This window comes from Peromyscus maniculatus, chromosome 8 (genome assembly GCF_049852395.1).
Source record: "Peromyscus maniculatus bairdii isolate BWxNUB_F1_BW_parent chromosome 8, HU_Pman_BW_mat_3.1, whole genome shotgun sequence".
In the NCBI taxonomy this organism is placed as follows: Eukaryota; Metazoa; Chordata; class Mammalia; order Rodentia; family Cricetidae; genus Peromyscus; species Peromyscus maniculatus.
Window position 1 is genome coordinate 34,160,365 of NC_134859.1, and position 18,175 is coordinate 34,178,539.

Here is an 18,175-nt window from a genome sequence, read left to right on the forward strand (position 1 = left end):
GGCGGGAAAGACTGGCTTTGAGAAATCTGGACAACCCTTTGAGAGTTTCAGCACTGCCCATGGGACCATGCTTAGGCTTTAATCCCTGGAGCCGCCAAGCACTGTTCAATGAGCCTTACACACAGGATCTACATCCATGATCCTGAAGAAGGTAGACACTGCTCCTAGCTATAGATCAGATCCTGATAGACTGAAGCCCTTAATAGAGTCTGGAACCTCGGAAGGCTGTAGCTGAGATCTCGGTGGCACTCTGGGAAGAGGGGACTCTGACATGAGACATACAGGTGATCTAGGAATTCTTATGAACTGGGAAACGGGATGAGAGGCAGGTGACAGATTTGTAGAGAAGAGGAAAGTGGCATTTGGTGAAGACAGGGAGAAGACTCAGTCAAGGTGGGCATGAGGGCATCTCACTCACAGGCAACTGAGGCTCTATTCAGATCTCAGTCCATGTCTTCCACGAGATCTGCCACACCCAAGTACCCCAAGTGCACTGTTCTTATTTACCAAATACCTTTATACCTTTAGTTTCGATGACAGGATTGCATGTATCCCAGGATTGCCTTGATGGCCTTGAACTCATTATGTAACTGAGGATGACTTGATCCTTCAGCCTCCATCTCCTCTGACTGCTGGGATTACGGGCATCTACCACCACACCTGGTTTACACGGCACTGAAAAGTGAACCCAGGGCCTTGGGCATGCTAGGCAAGCACTCTACCAATTGAACCACATTCCAAGTCCCTACCTTATACTTTTAGTGAATTCATCTTTAACTTGATTTTTAGGGGTAAGTGCATAGAGAGATGCTTGACACATCACGAATCAATAGGAAGATGCAAATCAAAACTCCAAGGAGATACCACACCACATCCACCACATTGGCTGTTGTTAAGAAAATCAGAGAAAACAGGTGTCGGTGAGGCTGAAGGGCAAGTGGAACCCTGATGCACTGTTGGTGACTATGTAAAATGGCACAGCTGCTGTGGGACACAGTATGAGTGACCCAGCCCCCCCCCCCCAAAGACATGCAGCATAAAATGACTGGTCTGGAAATTTCACTTCTGAGTACATACACAGAGCAACTGGAAGCAGACACTTCAAGAGAGACTCACATGCCTGTGTTCACAGCCCCCTTTCTTGGCAATAGCTAAACTGTGGGGGCAACTCAGGTGGCCCTCGGCGGACAAATGAAAGCAAATCAAGACGCTGTTCAGCCTGAAAGAGGAAGGAGCACATTGTGACAGCATGGATGGATCTTGAGGATGTCGGAAGAAAAAATACCAGGTAGTTCCATTTATATGAGACTAGAGCAGTCGGCTCCAGAGAGATGGCGCATGGGCGGTGGCCAGAGGCTGACAGCATGAAGTTTGGAGTTGTTTGATGAGCACAGCTTCATTTTGTGAGATGGCAAGTGTCCTATGGATAAATAGCGGTGATGGTTACCCAAGAATGAGCATTACATTGTTAAAGTGCTAAAATGCTGTTGTGTGTGTTTTACTCTTTGAAAATAAGGCAACTTTCTATCACTACTATAGTGAAGTCAAGGACAATGACACCCTCCAGAACAAAGTGGCCTTAGCATCGCCCGAGATGCTGGTGTCTACTAAGGCTGTGCATCAAGACCTCCTCTTAAAGTGGAGGTCATAACCAGACGTGGTAGCACTCCCCAGGTAGAGACAGGAGGGCTGCTGTGAATTTGAGGACAGCTTGATCTATATAGTGAGTTTCAGGCCAGCAGGGCTATATCGCAAGAGCCTGTCCCAAACAAAAACAGTGTATGTGGGGAGTCCCCCAGTGACTGTCAGGGGAAAGTTAAAAGCACTCTGGAGGACTGGAAAGATGGCTCAGCACAGTGGTGAAATAGCTCAGACTGCTCCTGCAGAGGACACAGGTTTGATTCCCAGCACTCACATGGTAGCTCACAACTGTCTCTAACTCCAGTTCCAGGGTCTCTATTTCCCGCTTCTGGCCTCCAGCATGTATGTGGTGCACATAAACCCATGCAATCACACAAACATACACTTTTTTTTTTTTTTTTTTTTTTTTAGTTTTTCAGGACAGGGTTTCTCCATGTAGCTCTGGCTGTCCTGGAACTCACTCTGTAGACCAGACTGGTCTCCAACTCACAGAGATCCTCCTGCCAAGTGCTGGGATTAAAGGCGGGCACCACCACCACGTGATAACACATTAATTTTTTTTTAAATAAATTTTTTTTTTTCGAGACAGGTTTTCTCTGTGTAGCTTTGCGCCTTTCCTGGAGCTCACTTGGTAGCCCAGGCTGGCCTCGAACTCACAGAGATCCGCCTGGCTCTGCCTCCCGAGTGCTGGGATTAAAGGCGTGCGCCACCACCGCCCGGCTTTAAATAAAATTTTTAAAAGTACTCTCAAATCAATTTTCTCCTTGATAAACTCACAGCAGCTGAAAGAGATCAATAGGAGCACCCCCTTCTTGTGGCCTGGTTTAATAGGGTGGCGTCTGTGGACTTCTGCGGTATTACTTCTTGCCAGGGGCATGAGCATCCCCCACACTGAAGACCCTCGTAAGGGCAAGAACTAGGGGCCATGAGCATTTTCAACAGAGAGGAGAGAGCACAAATGGGAGGGGCAGAGGAGATTCTTATTAGATAAAGCCCCATGTAGGCTCTAAACATAGCCTGCGACTTTCTGGCAGGCAACTCCAGGGTCTCAGGTCTGAGAATGGGTGCTCTAGTCCACTCTGTGAAGAAAGGCCCAACTACAGGAGAAACAGAGCAGCGCCCTTGTTAAATGCTGCAAGTACTATACCATTTCACAGACAGGAAGTGAGCGTCTGTGGATCTGGGCATCCTGGGGGGAGGAGAGGATCGTACCAACCTTAGGAGGTTTACATCTGTCTCTAACGGATCTTGCTAACCACTCAGACGCCTCTGCTGCCAAACACAAAGCCACCTCCCGACCGATGTCAATTATTATACAATATGCAACCGACCCGGTGGGAATGTTAGCTCTCAAAGGCATTTCATTTAAAACTTAACGTTTAGCTTGGTTTCTTTTATGGTCGTATCTCTAACATCTCTATAGGTTCTTGGAAAGCTTCACGGATCCAGGTCGTAGCGGGCTATGAAGCCCGGGGCAATTCACCCAGCTGCCGTGTGCCAGCAAGCAGGTGACTGGACCGCCCCTGGCCCTCGTGCGGGAGGGCGGGAGTAGGCAGGGCCTGGCGCGCATGCGCGCTGGTCGGGTTTGCGCTTCGGGCTTGCGCGTAGCCGCCCGGCTGAAGAGGACGGGGGGGGGGGGGCGGGGGAAGGCGCAGCGGGCACGCGCTTGAGGCGGCATCGCTGACCTGGGGGCAGTCGGCACCCCTCCTTCCCATCCTCCCGAGTCCTCTCAGGCGCCCTGCCCACAGGCCTGGTCCCTCGGCCTTCCCCCGGCCCTGAAGAGCCAGGCAGCACGCCTTGTCCTCCTGAGGGCCCCACGGGCGCGCGCTCGCGAGCGCGGGCCGCGGACGTGAGGGCGGCGAGCGGCGGGGCCGCGGCGCCGAGGAGGGCCGTGCTCGTGCCCGAGCCGTCGCGGGGCGCGCGCGCGCTCCCGCCGCAGCCCGGGCCGCGCCCGCCCCGCCTCTCAGCGCCGGCCCCGGAGCCCGGTCCGCGAGCGGCGGCGGCGGCGGCGGCGGCGGCCGGAGGGACGATGAGCGGCGCGGCGCGGGCGGGCCCGGCCCGGCTCGCGGCGCTGGCCCTGCTGACCTGCAGCCTGTGGCCGACGCGGGCGGACAACGCGAGTCAGGAGTACTACACGGCGCTCATCAACGTGACGGTGCAGGAGCCCGGCCGCGGCACCCCGCTCACGTTCCGCATCGACCGCGGGCGCTACGGGCTCGACTCACCCAAGGCCGAGGTCCGCGGCCAGGTGCTGGCACCGCTGCCCATCCACGGAGGTGAGGCTGGGGGCCCGAGCCCGAGGTCGGGCGGGGGGCAGGGGGCGCGGGGGCGGCGTGGCCGGGTGTCTGCGCGCGGTTCGGCCGCCAGCTTAGGGAATCGAGGTCCCCGCGCTGTGGAGCCTGGCCTGCTCCCCGCTGGGGAAAGAGGCTCCAGAAAGCCTGCTGCATCTCCTCCCTAAAATAAAATAAAAAATAAAAACAAAAAAATAAAAGATGCAGAACGTCCCCCTCTTTTTCATGTAGGTAGCTTGTTTACTGGAGGGCACTGAAATGCGAGTTTGCAGGGACAGTTGAGACAAAGGAGGTGGTGCAGGGGCGCAGAACTACTTCATGGTGGACGAGATGCTTAACCTGTATTTTGGAATCGGCAGGTTTGTTCCTGAAATCCCACGGATTTATTACTGCAGTGAATCTCGAGGGATGAGAGCCCCCCGTTCCGTCCCCCCCTCCCCGCCCCGAACGTCAAAACGTGCCGGTTTTTTTCTTTAGTGGCTAAGGGGAGGGGGGTCCCTGTTGCTTTTGGCTTTCTCTGGCCCGGGTAGTTTTGCTGTCATGAGACGCTGGAGATTTTCACATTATCAAGAACGCGAGAGTAGCTGAACTAGTAGCCAAGTCTTCGATCACGGGTGCCCACCCAGAGGGAAAGTGGTAAAATGGTCAGGAATCGTCTTTGAAGCCATTTGATGTAGCCTCACGTTCCCGCTCCACCCCCCAACCCACCCCCCGCCCCGTGTATTCAGTCTGTGCATAGCTAATGATTTGATGTAAAACTTGTATCTGTTAATTACTGGTAGTGTTTTTTTTTTTTTTTTTTTTTTTTTGGTTTTTTTCGAGACAGGGTTTCTCTGTGTAGCTTTGCGCCTTTCCTGGAGCTCACTTGGTAGCCCAGGCTGGCCTCGAACTCACAAAGATCCGCCTGGCTCTGCCTCCCGAGTGCTGGGATTAAAGGCGTGCGCCACCACGCCCGGCATACTGGTAGTGTTTTAAAGGGCACATATCTCCGTGGAGTGTGGTATTTGGGGGCTTTGGCAGGCAGAACTTTGGGGAGATGTCTCCTATCCTCTCTATACACTCTCATATTTAGAACGTTGAGAGGATTTAAAAAAAAAAAAAAAAAAACCAGCTGCTATTCGTGTTCAGATGACCTAATCTAGTCTTTAGGGTAATGGTGTTTGCTTTTGTAGTCTAAAATATTAAAAAAAAAAAAAAAAAAAAAAAAGCCCCTCTGGGCGGGCTCTGTATTTGAATAACCCATACTAAGCTGTTTTCCTTGAGACATACTGGCTGGGGCTGGGGGTGTCACATAAGGCTTTACTGTACCTGTCTTTCAGTTAGACTGGGCTCCTAAACGTTCATTTTACACCAGTGACCAGATGCTTATGGTGTTTTTCTTATCCCACTAGGTTAGAAACAGCACTTAAGGTCCCTACTTGACCATAGAAGCAGTTTTTGTCTTTGCTCCATTCAATAAATATTTGCTGCCTGCTCTGTGCCAGTCACTGTGGTTGGGACATGCAATGTTGCCAAACTATGGCAGTAACAATGCTATACTATTTTCTGATGGGGAAAAGAGCCGTGAGGGTCATGTGGAAGGGGAGGAAGAGGAAGAAAGAGGCAAGCTGCTCCGCAGCAAGAACTGTCCAGTGTTGTGAAATCTGTGGTTTGCACTTGGGGCTTGGTTCCCCCAGGTACCCCAAGACCACCGCCCTCACTTAAGATGCTAGACTCCAAAATGTTTCCTGTGCTACTATCTGTTGCTTGTCACCCCCAAATTGAGCCCCATCTTGGAGAATGCTTTCAGGGGTTCCAGCTGAAAGGTGTTGGGAACTAAAAGTCAATCGTCTTATCCTGTCACTGGGAAAATAGCATTGTGAGGTTAAAGGCTCCATATCAGACCTGTGCTGCACATACACTGTGTGATTCTGGCAAAAATAATTGTGCCTAGTGGCTTCATTTCCTATTCAAAAAATAGACTGATAATGTATTTGCCTCTCCCGTGGAGAAGAGGTGTCATTATTGTATCTTTAAAAAACATTTACTTATTTTATGTGTGGGTATTTTGCCTGTATGTATGTGTACAATGTGTGTGTAGTGCCCACAGAGACCAGAAGAGAGTGTTGGATCCCCTGGAACTAGAGTAGAGCCATCCTGTGGGTGCTGGCAACCGAGCCCTTGTCCTCTGCAAAACCAACTGCTCTTAACTGCTGAGCCATCTCTCCAGCCCTTACCACATGAGAATTGTTCCAGGATTTCTCAGGATGATGATGGTGGGAACCTGTAGGTGGCTTCAATCAAATGTTGGACAAATGGTCTTCGCCCATGTGGCCTCTGAGTCCAGCAAGTGCTGATTGAAACTCACAAGCACCATTAAAAGCCCTGGCGGAAAAGGAGGGCAATAGCCTGCAAGCTCTTAAAAGCATCTTTAAGAAGCTCCCATTCAGAGGGGCTCTTTTCCCAGGTAGTCTACCTATAAGTTGTTTCTACACCTGTGGGTTTATATGGAATCCAAGGTGACATTCTGCTTGTGCACTAGAAACCCAGTAATGTATTTTAAAAAGAAGACTGTAGTAGAAGACTGGTAAAATTATTCATGTTTGGGAAGGGGTGGGGACAAGGGAATCCGTGGCTGATATGGAGAATTAAATTATATTGTAAAATAAATAAAATACAATGATTCCTGTTTAAGAAAACCATTTAAAGCTAGGTGTGGTGGTGGGTGGGCATTTGTCATCCCAACAGTGGAATTGCCTGAGGACTGATGCTCCATGGTGGGTCCCAGAACAGGCTGGGCTATGGTATAAGACCCTGTTCCCCCAAATGAAAACAATAGTACCTTTTTCAAAAGACAAAAGAACTTTACAGTTTTCCTAATGCTTACTGTAAGGGCTAGTTCTATGTCTATAGCTTGATTTGTGAAGTTAGAAACTCTTGTTATTTTGCAATGCTCTTTACAGGCCAGTATGAGTTGCACAGTTAAGCATGTATGAATTACTGAGTTTTACTGTCCTATCTTTGTAAATGACACATTGGCTTTACTTTTCCTTAGAAGCTTTGCTATTTTAAAAGTATGTTTTGGAAAATGTTACCATTCTACTTTGTAAATTACTTCCTAAACAAGTATACTTTGAAACAAATATTTTTTATTAAACCAGATGCAGTGAGTGGAGATGCTCTTTGTTCTGGGCTAACATTTACATGTTACCCGATAAAGTATTCATTTTTAGAAAGGGAGTTTTGAAGGAGTGTGTTGTAACATTTATGAACAGATCATAGTTGCTTTTTGGCTGCTTGCTGCAATGGTCATCTTTGAATTAGAAACACATAATCCCTTTGCAGAGCAGACCTCGCTAGTGTGTGGCACAGACATTGTAAATGTGCTTTATGTGCATGCACACTAGCTTTTTGTTTGAGCCCGGAATGGGGGTTGGGGAAGGAGAAAGCCCAGTGGTGGTGATGTAATTAGTATGTATGCAGATTGCTGGCAGCAAGAGTTTGGCATTGGCCACTTTATGCCTTGTGCAGAAAATTTCAGGATGGGGTGTTAAAAGCTTAGAGGATAGCTTTGCCAAGTAATAAACCTTACCGATACCTTGCTGATTATAGAGTTGCAACGCCGTTTTTAAAAGGTTTATCTTAGGTTTTTATGTTTAAAATTGTGGTCCTGTTGGAACCCTGAAGTTGGATTTAGGAGCTTTCATGAGCAGTGAAGGAGACTGACATAAAAACAGAAGGTGAAAGAGATCATGTAACATCAGAGTTGATAATAGCAGAGGAAAGCTACCAGACATAGAGATGTCAAAATAGTTACAGAAAAGGTACATATGATCCTGGGAGCAGGTACTCTGAACATTCAGAAAGAGAGCTCAGAAGAGCTGAAGGCTTTGAAAACAGAGCTGAAATAATTAAATAGCTGGGCAAGAAGAACATGTGGGGTGTGTGTGTTATATTTGTATTCAGCTTTGCAGTGTGGACAATGTTTTTACATGGCATGTTTTCCCCTTCACTTTTTGGATGATTTCTATTAGCATATAAATGTTAGGAAAAGTCTGACCCACCCTCCTTACCAGGCTCTCAACTTGCTACCTTCTTACTTCTGTGTCTGTTAGAACAAAGTGTCTGATAAATGTTTCTTTACTTGCTCCCTCCACTTTTTCCTTCTGCTCTTTCTTACATCGTGCAAGTCTTTGATTGCTATGCCAGTGTTAAAACAACAATAACGACCTATTTAACTGATACTTGGGTGACATGGTCAGGATCCCTAAAGTCTCGGTATCTAGAATGGTGGGCTGAAGTTAAAACAAAAGGTTTTAACTTTGCTAAAGATAAGTATATTTATTTGTGTATTAATTAAGAATTAAGAAGCATTGCCTTCTTTGAGGGTTGCTCATGGACATAAGATTTAGCCATCACATGTCACATGTCATGTCCATCACATGTCACGTGACGCCGCTGGTAAATTTTCCTGACTTTGCCCAGGCCAGTATTTGGTTGCATCTGGATGTAGGGCGGCTCCACCACACTGTGTAGAGAACACACACACTTTTAGTTTATGGTTAATTCTGATTACAAGTTGTAAGAGACAAACTGCAGAACTGCATTTTGAATGTCAGAAAAGGAATCCTTCACTGGTAAGAATAGACTAATGGCTTCTAAGATCCTCTCACCTGGCACAAGATGTGACTGAAAGAATAAGACAAATCTTTTAAGAAACCTGCCAGAATAGACTCATTAAAGAGAATATTGTTCAATTTTCTCTTTGTAGTACTAGTGGCTAAACTCAGGGCTCAGCTGTGCTAGTCAAGCGCTTTATCACTGAACTGTATCCTGGCCCAAGAATATTATTCTTTTTAAACCAGTCACATTGGGAGAATGTGTGTACATACACATGCACATTTATAGTAACAAATCATTAAACATTGTATTTGCTTTGTGTTTTTTACTAAACAGTAAAAAAACTTATATACCAAATCTTTAATTTGTTGGTAAATTTGAATTTTGACATTCAGAAATTGCTTATAGGCAGTTGGCAGTAAGTACGTTTTATTTAAAGCAGAGGTGGGACTAGAGAGATGTCTCAGTGGTTAAGACAGTGTACTTCCTGCAGAAGACCTGAGTTTGGTTCTCAGAACCCGTATTGGGTTGCGCACAACTGCCTGTGACTGCAGTTCCTAGGGGTTCATCCGGCTTTCATGGGCAACTGCAGTCATGTGCGCATACCCCTGCATGTAATTTAAGCTTATTTTAAAAATATTTTTAGAGGAGTGGAAGAGAAAAGTCAGAGAGGGGGGATGGGAGGGAGGGAAAGCCCATACTCGGGGCTGTAGCAAGAAGATCAAGAGTTCAAAGCCAACATGGCTCCGTGTGTGTGTGTGTGTGTGTGTGTGTGTGTGTGTGTGTGTGTGTGTGTGTGTGTGTGTAAAAGAGAGGAAGTGTATGTGTGCTGTATACTTCATCCTTTGTATAATTCCTGAAGAGGGAGGTTTAGTGATTCGGTCTATCAGTGTTAGTGGGATGAATGGAGTGTCTTTATGGCTAGTTGTTGTTGTTTAAGTATAGCACTCTTGACCCATTCATAAAATGCAGCCATTAAGTTTGTCTAGACCATCACCCTTTATTATCTTTAAGTTTTCTAGGTGTTGTGTGTGTGTGTGTGTGTGTGTGTGTGTGTGTGTGTGTGTGTGTGTACACTAGGCTTTTATTATTTTCCATAAGTTTAACGGTGCAACTTTCCTGTTGTTGGAGGTAATTTTGAGTAAAACAAAGAGAACCCTTCAAATGCCATCAAAAAGAACTTAAAAGCCTACTCTGTGCTCCTGCTATACAAGCTCTGTGTGTGCACAAAAGGAATGTGTATAAATTCTAACCTGAAAGAACTTTGGGTCATCTTGTTGACAAGATCAGCCTTGGCTGGGTAGCACAACTTTGGCATAACATTCTGAAAAACTGAAGGCTTTGTGTAGTTTGCAGGTGAATTTTGTTCTGAAGCAAGGGCTTCCAGAGCATTCTATTGGAATACAGCTATGCCTATGTGTTAGCTGGCATCAGTAGCTGCTTTCATATTGTTCCTTCAGAGTTTGTGGTTATGGAAAGTTTACAGGACCTGTGATAAAACGTTTCTCTCCAGCCCCTTTAAGAAAACGCCATATGCCCCATTAAGGACTGCATTGTACCTGATGCTCTGATTGCTAAGGTGTCCAGGCTGAGCTCTTGGAGGTAATGGGTCCTGTCTTCTCCACTTGATCCAAGCTAGTAAGGATGTGCTTGAGACTAGCAAGCCATTCAAATATGTAATTGTGTTTAATCCTGTGGCGCTTGGTGTGCTGGTGAAAGTGACAGCAGAGTCCTGGGAGAGGCTAGAGTAGGGTGGACAGAGAAGGCCTCCATTATTGTACTCTGTTGAACTGTAATAGTGTGGAGACCAGACAAGTGAAAAACATTACATGAACTTGGGGTCTAGAAAGGTTTCATTTTTTAAAATGAGATTTGTTTAGTTGGACGTGTTGGCACATGATTTTAGTCTTAGCTCTTAGGTGGCAGTTCTGAGTTCAAGGCCAGCCAGAGATAGAAAGAACCCCTATCTTACCCCTGCACAAAGGGGCTTGAAGTCAAACCTGAGAACTTCCACTTCTGACTGTAATAGATCAACTGATACTGGTTCCCTCTCCAACCTTAACTGATTAGAAAACCAGACAGCCTGTGAGCAGCAGTTTTAGATAAGGTCGGTAGGCAGCACAAGATGGGGGTCCCCGAGGGAACAGAAAGGTAAGGGAGCCCCACCATTGCCTCCTACTGTCTGGGGATTTCTAGCCCAGATGCAGGTAGATAGTCTTATGAGCTGAGCCAGAGCACCAGGAGGGTGAGGCAGTGCTGGAGAGGAGGAGGGGACTACAGAGAGCCAGTGGCTGCTGCAGGGGACTGGCTTTGAGTCGGTCACTGACCTGCATGAAAAAGTTACTGGAGGCTGGGAATCTATGAGGTTCTCATTCATCAGAGTAGAAAAACTTCTGATAAGCAGGAGCATGTAGTGAGGCCAGATTACTCATAGAGCAAAGCTGTTCTGGGTCCCTCTCCCCATTGAAACTTAAAAGCAAACCTTTAAGGAATCTGACTGGTTGGAGGCCATGTAGTTTGTTCCAAAATGGCAGGGTGGTATTTAAAGGAATGCCTTACTTAACACGTATCTCCAAAAACCATGAAATCTGAAACTGGCATTCAATCCAGAATCACCAGGCTTATGAAGAAGAGGAAAAAGAGAGGCTATAACTAGATGTCAGGATTGAAGATGGGAATGTTAAACCAGTCTTTAGAAGTATGTGCTCAGTGTGCTCAAAAACGGAAAAGGAAACATGAACACAAGGAGAGAGAATGGACGGTAAAACATCCTAGATAGAGCACGAGCCTTGAAAATGCGTAAGATTTCTACTGACTTGTGGGTGAGGGTAGGTTGGTGCTCTCAGTTTATCCCAGGCAACATGTAGGTAACACGTGCTGGGTATGTGCTGTGTTCCGCAAGGAGTGCTGATGTTTCACACCGAATGTGTTTAATCTTCCTAAAAGCCGCAGGTGGTTCTCTTAATCCTCTTTTGGTGCTTAGGGAATTCGAGGCACTCCAGTCTTTCATTTGGTGCCTGTTTTCTTTATAGCACTTAACATAACTGAAATTATGTATCTATTTTCTTTGTTTCTGAGGGCAGGGAGCCGTCTCTTGTGTCCACTCTTATATGCTCAGTGCTGCATATGGTACTTGGAACATAGCAGAGGGGTACTGAGCAATTAATGTTAGGTAAATTAAAAAGAGTGAAATAGCATACTGTGGCCTTGGAAACTGGGCAGGGCCAGGGCTTGAGGTAGGCCTGCCTGATGGTGGCGCCCATACTCTAACCACCTCTTTGTGTTGTTTCCCGAGTGAGTTTAATAAATTATGATATATCTACTCAGTGAAATGTTACACAGCCATAAAAGAGGACATGATTAAAGCTCTGTGTGTGTGCTACAAAAATAAATACAAAGTGTTTGAACTATGACTGAGTTAAGCTTGTTTACAGTGGACAAGGATTCAAAGCAATATGAAAAATAAGAAGGGGTTTGTATTGCTTAGATCATCAGTGGCATTTCTCTAGATTGAGACAAATCGCTGCAGGTCCCTGAGCTCAGTGATGTATGTGTACCCCCCTGAGTACGAGCTCCAGGGACAGACACACATTATTAGTTTCCATTGAAAAGGAGAGAGAGTAGGCTGGTGCGGTGGCTGAGGGGGCGAGAGCACTTGCTGTGCAAACCCGACAACCTGAGTGTGATCCCCAGAGAACCAGCTCACACAGCTGTCCTCTCACCTCTCTGGGAAAACTGTGGCATGTCACCCCATGAGGAGGGCGAGTGTCCATGAGGACAAAAGGGGGGTATTCACTGCCTGAAGGGGATGGATGACTGAGGATGAAATTTCTGGAAATTTGCTTGTTTTGTGGTGTTTAGCCTTGAGCCCAGGGCCAGGCTCATGTTAGACAAGTACTCTATGACTCAATTATACCCCCATCCCTTTAAGTTTATTCTGTACCTTCAGTAAGAGAAGGATGACTTCAAGGTTTGGTTAGCATGAGCAAGCACCAAGAATATGTTGAAAGAGTCTGCTTTTCTTTAGTAAAATAACTAAGACCAGCTAAGACTGGTCCAGAGGTAAAGCAAGCTAATCTAGTATATGACTTTGAGTAATGAGTCCTGGAAAGGGAAATGAGATCCAAGTGAAAGGACTCAACTTTTCTATGTATTTATAGGGTGGGGGTAACATTTATTTTAGTTATGATGGTTTTTCACTGTGTAGAAATAATCTGGTGATTAAGCATGGGGGGTTAATTACAATTTCAGAGCAGAAAGTCGGTGTTTGTGACCTTAAGGATATCTAAGTAGATGACAAAGCTGAAGAAATAAAGAGAGAAAAGCATGTTAGACAGCTCTGAGGGAGCCAGTGGAATCCTCTCACGGGGTTGCAGACACTAGAAGGGTTTAACCACACAGGAAAACAAAGAAATAATAAAATCAAAACAGATTTAGAAGAATAAGTGAATTGAACCCTCTTTTGTGACAATCACAAATCCACAGGTGCTGTGTAAAGTTGACAAACCAAGAAATGGCGGCCACCGTCTTTTAGAACTGTGAAGGCTGGTCAGCAGAAGAGCTGAAAACAGAAGTTGTCTGCCCCTGGGGACCAGGGGGTGAGGGGTAGCTGTACTTGTTAGTGAGCTGTTGAATAAATTTGCCTTTTCTTAGTGTAAAATCCCAGCCTTTCCCCTCTCTGCACAGCAAGTGAATCTGCTTTCTATTTTTCTTTTCCTCCTTTGAAGGAGTTCCCTATTTTCCCAGTGTCTGAGATCCTCTCTGCCTCCAGTGGCATGTGTTATTTAGGATTGTGTAGAGACTAAGCTATTTCTCAAGATCTACTTGATCTATGAGATCAGTTGACTTTGTTTCCTAAACAGATCTAGGTTCATGAACATAAAATAATTTACTGTTGTAGTCACCAAATTGTCTGGCTAGTGTTTTCTTATTCTTTCCAAGGTACCTTCCTTACCACTGTATTACAGTTCAAACTTGAGTTCATTGAACTGTTCCCCTAGCCCCAATGAGTTTCTGCCTCTTCTTGACTTCTAATGTGACTCTTCCTGTATATCCATCCCTTTTTTTCTCGGTTCTAGATCACCTTTGGAAAACCACTATCATAGAGGAGGCATGGACTTTTTCTCTCTGTCTTACTTTTTTTTTAAAACCATTTCCAAGTTTCCTATTGCCAAGGCAGCTGAATGCTGGGGGAAAGCAAGGAACTTTATAATTCAGCTGAGATTTGAGATCATAGACTCTACAAATAAAACTCAGTGGGCAATTAAAATCCAGTAATCAGAAAATATTTTTTTTAAAGTTAGGTACATACTACACATGTGTGATTAATGTCAGCTACTCAGAAAACTAATGCAAGAGAACTGCAAGTTCAAGACTAGCCTGGGCAATATACCTTGTCCTCAAAAGTAGGGTTAGGAATGTAGCTCTTGGTGTAGAACTCTAAGGCTCTAGATTGGATCTCCAGTACCACTAATTCAACTCTGAAGGCAGTTCCTACGTGCCTCCTGTAATCCTTTTCTTGTATGGTTTGACTTGTCCTTGCTATATTTACTTAAATATCCTAGAGTCTTTCCAAATGATCAGTCCCAAGTGGAGCTTTAGTTCTGTTTTCATCTCCCAGTCTGCTACCATTGCTGGCTAGTGTTCCCAACCCACTAAATAACATCCCTGTCCATTCCTCTTATTTAAACAGAATTAGGAATCATACTTGCTTATTTCTCTGAAACTCCATCTATTATCTGTTCCGCACAGTTTCTTTGTTCAATGTGTATTTGTCGTTTTCAGAATCTCTGATAGGCAGCTGCCACCCCACCCCCCGATTTTTTTCTTAACCTCTATCAGTCTTTTGCAGTATCCAGAATTTTATACAGCCATGCTACTCCTTGTTTAGCTCCTTCAGTAGCTTCTCATCTCTAGAATGGGAGTCTGAACTCTGATTTAGTTCTAACCTCACTCTCCCTCATGCTATTCATTCATCTTACCATTAGCAATTTACTTGTTAAAACCATTCAATGCCCCTTTGGTTCTTAGGACTTCTAAACTTTTTTTATCATGTGTACCTTATGGCTGGTGTCTCATCCACCCATACCCCTTCCCCTACATGCGCGCGCGCACACACACACACACGCACACACACAGAGTGTTTATGTTCTTGGTGGAGCTTTAGAGTTCTGTATACTTGACATTAAAGAGACAGGTATGGGAGACAGTCAGAAACTCTGAATTTAACTCGTTGATGATCCACAAACTTAACCCTCCCATCAAGGCTGCATCTTACCTAACGTATGCTTGAAAAAGGCTGTGACAGAGATCAACCACCCTCATCCTTTGAAAACTTAGTGTTACAAAGGAATTTTCATCTGAAAGAAAAGTCAGTGTAAATGTTTGTAGATAGTTGAGAATTTCCTTATCTGACTCAAGTCCTCTAACCTTTGGACTTCATATTCCTGGTTCTTTTGGCCGTTCTTAGAATGTGGCATCTTAGGTCTCAAAGTGTATCCATCTGTCTATTAATATTCCACCCAGGGGGTCTTGTGTGTTGCTGTGGTCTGAATGTTGGTGTTCTCCCAGAATTATTGTGCTGAACCTTGGCCCCCAGAGTGACAATATTTAGAAGTGGTACCTTTTGGAGGTGAATAGGTAATGAGGGTGGGATCCTTATGAATGGGATTAGTGCCCTTATCAACGAAGCTGAAGGGAATGTCATGTTCACCTAGAACCTCAGTGGGACCTTGTTTGGCAATAGAATCCTTGCATATGTCATTAGGTAGGGATTAAGATGATACTTTACTAATTAACATGAGCCAGAATTCTAGTGACTAGTGAGTAACAGGAGGATACAGAGAGAGGCACGTAAAAGAGGACCAGAGGGAGGAACTACCCAGAAATCCTTCCACAGCCAGTGAGCACCAAGAATTGTCAGCAGGAACAGAAACTGGAAAAGAAACCTGACGGGATTTCTTTCCAGCCTGCAGAAGGAATCAGCCCTGCCAATACCCTGATCTCAGACTTGTGGCTTCCAGAATTCTGATACAACAGGTTGTTGTTGTTGTTGTTGTTGAAGTTGTGCCAGTGTACACACCCACCTAAGTTTTATTTTTATTTTTTTTATTTTAAGATTTATTTATTTGTTATGTATACAGTGTTCTGTCTGCATGTATCTCTGCAAGCCAGAAGAGGGCACCAGATCTCATTACAGATGACTGTGAGCCACCACGTGGTTGCTGGGAATTGAACTCAGGACCTCTGGAAGAACAGCCAGTGCTCTTAACCTCTGAGCCATCTCTCCAACCCTGACTTCTGTTTTTTTAACCCAACAAGTTTGTGATAATTTTTTATAATAGCCACGGGAAACTAATAAAAAGAAAAATCCAAAGTTGAACAGTCTTGCAGGGTTTGGTTTTGTCAGTGTAGAAGTGCAGCTCTTTCTATCTGTGGATAACGGTCTAAAGTTCTACAGATGATTCTGGAGATCTGAATTACTGACTCATCCTCAGCTTACTCTTAATTAAACCTGGGGTCTTTTTCATAGCATCTCATCCTAAGCCACATAATTGTTGTATCTTTGCTTCATTCAGCCTATAAAACGCTGAATGTCACCCTGTTTGTCACCAGCCTTTACTCCTTCCAGTAGACTTGTGTCACTGTTCAGTCATGAACATATTTTCTGCATCTTAATCCAGGGTTTGGGGCTTATAGATCTTGACAAAAAGCCGTGGCCCATCCTATAGGAAAATGTACTATATATACATAGAATATGTGAGAAGGCATAGGTTCTAGGGATAAGACATGGTCATCTTTGGGGGAGTCATTATTCTGTCTCCTGGACCTAATTAATGTATCAGCACTGACACCCTATGATTACAGCTTTCTCTTTCACAGTGTCTACAGATTATTTCTTTATGATCACTTTTTTATTTTTGCTAATGGTTATCAGTATCCTAACTGGTCCTTTGTTTGCATGTTTTTCTGTTGTTATTTGTAAGTGTTGAAGTGCTATTTACGGTCGGTAGTTTCTTATTGTCTATTTTCGGTGATTCCTCAAAGATCTTACCAGTGATGGAGTTTCTTGTTTCTGTGTTGTCACTAGACTAACTCATGAAACTAGAAATCTACATTTGGGTGGTGGCAGTTACTCTAAGTTTTCATTTGTCAAGTATTTAAGTATTTCATACTCTGCCTGTGTGCAGTTGCTAGCAAACATAAGGCAAGTATAATATGTACTCTATAGTGGAGAAAAGAAACAGGAAACGAAATTTTAAAAGTAATTATTAATAGTCTCTGTGAGCCTTCTGAAATACTGTGATACTAACAGCTCAGCCTCCATCACTTCCCTAAAGAAATGGTATTTAAGCTGAGGCAGAAGCATGTGCATAAGCAGTTTAACTAAAGAGGAGGACAGAGAGGAAGATCACTTCCTTTTTTTGGCATGAAGACCAAAGGGTTCAAATACTCACTGAGAGGCATTTAGAGAGTAAGAGGAGAACGGCATGCAGAGGGGCTAAAGAGAGAGGCAGTGTCCCTTAGTCTGTTGGGGTTTGGGGTTTTACAAAAATGATGAAAGAGTATCAGAAGATGTTTTTGTGAAAAATGTTTTTATTGTGGAGCTGAGGTTATATTTAAAGGTAGCGTGTATGTCCTTAGCATGTATGGTAGTCCTTAGTGACAGCATCATTCTGAGTGGGAGTTCATAACTGAGAGAACGGACTGATCAGCGGCAGCATCTCCAGCCAGCATGTGGCTCAAACTTCAGTTCCCAGCATCACAAAAGTAAAAAATAATGATAGGGTGAGCTTGACAGGAGATACTGCAGCCTTTTTTGTTTTTCAGACATCTTTATGAGCACATAGTGTACAAAATAATTAGTTTCATTATGACACTTTCATAGATGTATTTGATTTATTTTGATCATATAAAATTAATAAAATTTTAATTGTAACAAAAAGTGTAATTATAAATTTAGCATTTTTATAATTTGAGAAGATATAGTTCATTAGTGTTAAATACATTGATGCTATATGAACCCAATTTTTGGAAAGCTTTTCATCTTGTAAAACCCAAGTTCCATGAAACTGAAAGTATCTGTCTCCTCCTTGCTCCAGCTCCCTGCCCCCACCAGTCTCTGGAAATATTCTTAACAGACAGAGCTAAAACACTGCTCTACAAATGTCCTAAGCATCACTCAGTTCAGTCAGGTTGACAATTAAGATTAACCATTAGGGGCTGGCGAGATGGCCGAGTGGGTAAAGTGACTGCTGCAGGAATGTGAGGACCTGAGTTTGTATCCCTAGGACTAAGGGATATCAGCTCCGGAAGGGCAGGGGTCTGGATCCTGGGGAGTCACTACCACCCAAAATCATGAGTTCCAGGGTCAGTAAGAGACCCTACCTCAAAAACATGTGTGAAGAGTGGTAGAGGAAGATGGCCTGTGTCAACCTCTGACCTCCACAGGAGTGCACAGGCAAGCACACCCACACACTTGTGTGTGCACACAAAAATTAAAGTAAATTTAAGGGAAAAAAGAATAATTATTTTATTAGCAGGGCCTGCCTCTTCAGATTCTTAGTGGTCTCGCTGTAGCATTCCTTCCTCCTAGGCAGGCCCCTTGCAGGAATGAGAGTTCTCAAGGGAGAAGGGGTAGAGTG

General features: G+C 44.7%; 1 protein-coding gene across 3 annotated transcripts in view; it reads left to right on the plus strand.

Moving 5' to 3' along the window:
• The first annotated feature begins 3,603 nt into the window (after positions 1–3,603).
• Positions 3,604–18,175, plus strand: part of Rnf130 (ring finger protein 130) — a 108,611-nt gene continuing 94,039 nt past the window's right edge. The window contains exon 1 of one of the 3 annotated variants that reach the window (XM_076578255.1): positions 3,604–3,917. In XM_076578255.1, coding sequence (XP_076434370.1) covers positions 3,671–3,917 — 247 coding nt within the window. In that variant the 5' untranslated portion in view covers positions 3,604–3,670. The remainder of the gene's footprint in view (positions 3,918–18,175) is intronic. The other 2 variants (XM_076578257.1, XM_076578256.1) reach the window with 2 other exon arrangements.